Below are 6,436 nucleotides of genomic sequence, written 5' to 3' on the forward strand. Positions count from 1 at the left end.
ATCAAGAATCAATATTTAGATATTCGAGAGTTAATTGACACATATAATCCACATATAAATAAGTAGGGCTTGGTTGTAACAATGGTGATGGGTGGAGCTCAGCATGTTTAAGACAAGTATGATTCATATCCTCACAAGGTATATCCACTATTTCTTCACTCAGATCAAGGCAATGCTTAAAATCTTATAATCAATCAATTATATGTGAGAGAAAATATTTTGAGCCAATCAAATAGTTCACATATATAAGAAACGAAAAGGACTAAATACAAATTACTACCCTGTGGTTTAGGTCCAAAACCAATTCAGTCCCTGAACTTCTAATTTCATCAAAAACACCCCTGCACTTTCAATTTTGATCTAATAGGTCCAATTTGTTAGTTTTCCTACAATTGAGTTATTTAACTTGTTAACGTGGCTCATATATGGCCTATGTTTTATGATGTGGTGTCGAGGTGGTCTGTATAGTCAATTTAGGAGTGAGTCCTACTATTAAAAATAAATAGTTTTTTGACAAATAATTCAACTATAACTTGAACCCATAACAGAATATTAACAAATTTTTAAAAGGTTGCACAAATGCAAGATCTCATGAAAGATATCAACTACTTGCACAAATGGACTCAAGCCATAGGTTCAACTCTTATAACTCATCTCCACATATCAAAGGTTGTCCCATCTTAAGGATAAAAAAAGGTCTTATAAAAGGTTGTAATGGGGCCAAGGCTCAAGGTTTTTAAGAAATGAAAGGTAAGGAATCACAAAAAGATCATAAAGACCTATCAGAGCATTTACAATTCACCTTATGTCTCCATATTAATGGCCAGATTTGATTTTGCCCAACCATCATTTTCAACTCCTTACATCATTGTGAAAAAGAACAAAGGCCTCATATTATGGTTTTGAGCCTTCAACATACACAAACTCCTAATTCACAAGCAAAGAATCATGTCCAACACTTTTTTTTCTTCTCTTGCCGTTTCTTTTTCATCATTTTTTTATTTTTTTATTTTTTTACGGCCTCATTGTTTTTCTTTTCTTTCTCTTGGACAAATATAATCTACCCCCACACTTATTTCTCGTCATCCCTTCACACAATACATCACAAAATTAAGATCTACTAGGCTCTAAGGACAAAGGTAGAGTCAAAACTATACTAAGGTTCACATGGTGAAGATTATGTGGGTGATGAAAGAAAGGCTTATACATGTAGGCTCAAATGAGTTTATCTAAGGGGTGTAAAACTTGTGCACACAATTAGGGACACATGGCATTTTGGCATTGGTGATAATTCCTCGAGTGTCTTTATCCTTTCTAGAATCAGGGACATGTATTGATAAAAGTTTTAACAAGCATAAGAGTGAATTCTAGCATTCTCTAGTCCATTAAACTTAATCTATGGCAAGCAATCAATCAAATGAAAGAATAATGAGATCATCAAAACATCGCCAAGAAAATAAGAATATATTTCATTTATCACTCCAAGAAAAAGGGACATGGGCTCAAATATCTCACATGGGCTTTTATGAATCAAAACTCATCTTAACATGCTCATATTCTGTACCAAGGTTATGAAATCCATATCCACTACTCATGCGTATGCTTTTTATATATCTCAATTAACCAAATAATACCATTTAAAATCATCTCATTATTGTGAGCCTCTTTTAGCCATAATTTCAAAGATATTAAATCATCCTAGACAGTTAAGGGCATCCTAAGACTCAAAGTTAAAAACAAAATACTCTAAAACTAACCAAAAACCAAAGATTTATTTATTTTTTGACAAATTTTTTTATTTTATTAAACTGAAGAAAAAAATTCTGAAATAAAGGTGTAAACCCACCCCACACTTAGAATCTACATTGTCCTCAATGTAGGCAAAAAAATATGATATATAGACCCTAAATATGGGGGGCTACGAAAATAAGGAAAGGGTAAAATAAACAAATAAACAAAGACACAAGTATAATTCAACCTAAGCAAGTGAAGGGATAGAAATTTCAAACTCTCGTCGATGGCTCCTCCACAGCTTCGGTTGGAATGGGTTGCCTCCCATGCAGCGCTTAATATTTATAGTCCTTCAGCCATGACTCTTCTCCTTGTTCACACGTCCTAGGGTTGAAGGAAATGTCCATCCTTAACTTTCTAAGTTACTTTTACATTTACAATTACATACTTAGGTACTGGAATAGAGGACCTCGTTGTGCAATGAAACTATAGAACAGCTACCCTCGACAAGGTCATGTTTAATCCAATATACCTTAAGCATGTCACACAACAATTTTTTATTTTATTTTTTATTGTTTATAAACATAGTTAATATCTCATTGTGATTCCAAGTTGTAAGTCGAGCGTAATAGAAATCACTACTATTGGTAAAATACGATATAGGGATAGTCGCCTAGACATAAGTCTCTTTCCTTTGTTTCAGAAGGCCGGATGGCCAAATTAAGAGGTAAGTGAGAGGGAGGGCTCATTTTGGTGATACTACGGAGGCTACTCCCTCATTAAGGTTTAGGCCCGTACCGGCTACTCCCACATAGTGATTTAGGCTCATTCTATAGTATCTCTGAGATCCAATTGAACCCATCACCCAGGGTCTCAATCTAAGACACCATCTATATGCACCCCTTACTCAGTTGGGAAATTAACTTATGTGTTAGACAGTTCTCCAAGTGTTAATAAAGGCCGCCCTCAACCTCAAGAGACCTTAGCACGGTACTAATGAAGGGTTAAGGCCAATATTAACAAAAGGGCCCTTGTCTATTCATACGATTTTACACACTTATAACAATTAAGTATTTAAGGAAATTCAAAACAACCTAAGTATATTAATCTAAGTGAAACACATACAATTTACAACATGCTTAGAAAAAAAACTTCTACAAATGGCACAACAATTATAAAAGACATGCTTAATTTGGTAAGACTCATAAAACTTAAACTAAATCACAATTATAGCTTGGCCTAACATAAATCGCAATTTGTCACCATTCCACAAGTGTAGTACAAAAATTTAGCATGCATTCTATATAAACAACAAAATCAATGACACTTTAAGCGCTAGGGATTTCAACAATCCCCGGCAACGACGCCAAAAATTGATGCGGCTGAAACACTTTCACTTCACCCCAAAGCCAATGAAAGGCACCCCAAACAAATAATCACATAAATCAACAACTAATTAATTTCCAAAAATTATGAGAAATTAATAACAGAAATTCTGGGTATTACATGAATAGCATGAGGAGTTCGGCTTGTTGGTGGACCTACTGGAAGTTATACATTTGTTGGTGATTATACGGTCTTACACGCCCAAGAATTGCACAATTAAATTTCTTCATCGACTTGTCAATTAGAACCGGGATCTCTCGTTGTTGGATGATAATTGAAGGAAATGAAGAAGAAATTGATGAAAGAAGAAGATGGGGATAGGTAAAATTTTGGTGTCAGAAATTAAGGTGAGGGAATCGGTATTTATAAAATTTATATTCAAATTTTTTGTTTTGGTCTTCTGGATAAATTTTGAGGTTAAAAAAAAAAAAAAAAAACCTTTGTCATTTAATTGCAGCAGTCGGATTGAAGATGCAACGATTGCAATTAAATGTTTGGTATGGCTTAAATCGAATTACTGTTGGAATGCACATGAGACTATACTATCATCACTAGATGACAAACGTGTGCAATACACGTGCCAGACATGAAAAAAAAAAATTGATCGTTGGCAGCAGGCCCACAAGTCTGTGGAGCCCATTGGTAAGGTCAGGCTTTAGATGATTGAAAAATGGTCAGTCAATAGGTAAAACACATGGTTTTGACTGATTTGTCCGACTCAAGTTTTGCTGCTGCATTTAAAAAAATTGGGTTTTGACCCAATTGATCAGTCAATAACCTTCCTGCTGCATTTACTCTAACAATGACATCAGAGACTTCAGTAACAATCCTATTTCAGAATTCAAAAACATTTTATTTCCCTTGTGTTCCGTGTGGTACTGTCATGCAATAGCATTCGTATGTTCATATTTTTCATTCGTTTTACTTCATACCTTTTTTTTACGTAACAAGTCTATATATATTGGAAGTACATGTATAGGGATAATTATATTTATATATTGAGTATAAATAATATTGTCAACTTCAAAATATCGATATTCTTAATGTTACGGTAGGGTTGGACAATGAATGTATTGCATTAGAAAACTGCACGATGTTACTGCATGTTAGACAACTAGTATTTTTTTTGGAAAATAAATAAGTAAATAAAATAATATAGAGAACCGTGATTCTTATGCAACCAGAGTTTCTTCGAAACTGCCGTAATTTTTATAATTTGACTTTACTTGACCAATATCCAAAATATGTTCGAAACTATTGAAATTTTTGTAGTTTGACTTTACATTTAAAAGATATCCCAAATAATGTTAAAACTATTTTTTTTTGGGTACCACTATTGACTAAAATATAACAAAATTTCCATCAACACCCAAAATTTCAATCAATATTTCTATAAATCTAAAATCTTACAATTTATGTCGAAACTAGAATTTTAAACTTTTTAATAGTCACATGGAAATTGATTAATTAGCTTAGGCTTTTGTTAAATGGACCAATACTTGAAAGGTTGTGGCCGTTGACTACTAACATCTATACTATTATTAAGAGAATGAGTTTTTGTTAGCTAAAATAAAATATATAAAAAAAATTACAGATTTAACTGAAAAATATTAAAAAACTTTGAGAATAAATTAAATCATAAGAGTAAATATGACAATTACAAAATAAATTTTTGTTAAGAAAACAATAAATAAATGATGAAACAACCATCACTTTTCTCTCTCATTATTTTCTCTCTGTAATAACTGTTTTATTTCATTTATTTTTTATTTTTTAAAAAAAAATTACATACGTAGAGCATAGCATGTATGGACAATGCTAGTGTTGTTTTAAGCAATTACAGGAGTTAGGAAACTAGGGATAGTGAACGAGACGAGGCCTTAGAAAAGGTTTGGAAGATTTTGTAGGATTGTCCTATCAAACTTATCCACGCGTCAAATCCATTATCTCCTCAAAATATAAGTGGCCATGAACCTTCAAATATTGGATAAAATTCCACCACACCACATCTCCAACCGTCCATCCCCCTCAATCCCCACCGTCAACCCCTCACATCATCTCCAAACCACCCAAAGTGGCTTGCTTTCACTTCCCTCCTCTCAAATCATCAAACGGAGAAAAACAGAGAAGAGGCAACAATTTGAATTCAGCAAATCATTGAAGCAATGGCCACCCTCCAACAAACCCCAATCTCTCTCCAATCCAAAACCCCGCCGCCGCCGCTCTCCTCCGCCCTCACCGCCAGATCCACCGCCGTCTCCTTCTCCTCCACATTCACCCCCCTCAACCTCAAGCTCACCGCCGCAGCAGCATCCACCTCCGTCCGCCGCGGAGGAGGCGGCGGCGCTTGCGGCGCGCGGATGAACGCCACCGCCGCCGCAAGCTACGCGGCGGCTCTGGCGGACGTGGCGATATCCAACAACACCCTGGACGCCACCGTCGCCGACGTGGAGAAGATCGAGGAGTTCTTCGCGGAGCCGTCGGTGTTCGACTTCTTCACCAACCCCACAGTCGGCCTGGAGAAGAAGCGCGGCGTCCTCGACGAAATCGCCAAGTCGTCGGCGCTGCAGCCCCACACGGTGAACTTCCTCAACATTTTGGTTGAGGCCAAGAGAATCGACGTCATCAAGGACATTGTCAAGGAGTTTGAGATCGTTTACAACAAGCTTACGGATACGGAGCTGGCCATAGTGAGCTCGGTGGTGAAGCTGGAGTCGCAGCACTTGGCGCAGATAGCCAAGCAGGTGCAGAAGCTCACTGGCGCCAAGAATGTCAGGATCAAGTCGGAGATTGATCCCAGTTTGGTTGCGGGGTTCACTGTGAGATATGGCAATTCTGGGTCTAAGCTGATTGATATGAGTGTCAAGAAGCAGCTTGAGGAGATTGCTGCTCAGCTCGATTTGGGTGACATCAAGCTCAATCTATAGAACTCCATTGTCTCTTGATTTTCCTTTTTTTTTTTTTTGGATCTTACTATTATATTTTCAATATATTTTTGGATGCTGTAATCGGAAAAAGCCATGTTTGAAAATATAACGCCTGCATTCCTTCTGGGAAATTTTGGAGTTTGTGTCAATTTTTCACAAAAGAATTTTTGTTTTTGTTTTTGTTTTTTGGGATGACTGAGGTCAGCCTTTATAAAAATGATACACCCATAATAGTCGGTCGGAAAAAATCATTACATAGATCACACCATATAGAGCACGCAATAAAGCATATCCCTAAATATAGAATAAGCAACCTAACACCCTCATAGCACACCTGCTCTTTAGAATTACGCCCAAATTAAAGAAACTAGTGCCTCAAAGAAGACTATAAT

At 36.2% G+C, this 6,436-nt stretch overlaps 1 protein-coding gene across 1 annotated transcript; it reads left to right on the plus strand.

Moving 5' to 3' along the window:
- Window positions 1-5,149: 5,149 nt before the first annotated feature.
- LOC112172541 (ATP synthase subunit delta, chloroplastic) lies at window positions 5,150-6,175 on the plus strand. The gene has a single exon (XM_024309932.2). The coding sequence runs from the start codon at window positions 5,283-5,285 to the stop codon at window positions 6,042-6,044; it is 762 nt and encodes a 253-aa protein (XP_024165700.1). The 5' UTR covers window positions 5,150-5,282; the 3' UTR covers window positions 6,045-6,175.
- The last annotated feature ends 261 nt before the right edge of the window (window positions 6,176-6,436 follow it).

This window comes from Rosa chinensis, chromosome 6 (assembly GCF_002994745.2).
Source record: "Rosa chinensis cultivar Old Blush chromosome 6, RchiOBHm-V2, whole genome shotgun sequence".
Classification (NCBI taxonomy): domain Eukaryota; kingdom Viridiplantae; phylum Streptophyta; class Magnoliopsida; order Rosales; family Rosaceae; genus Rosa; species Rosa chinensis.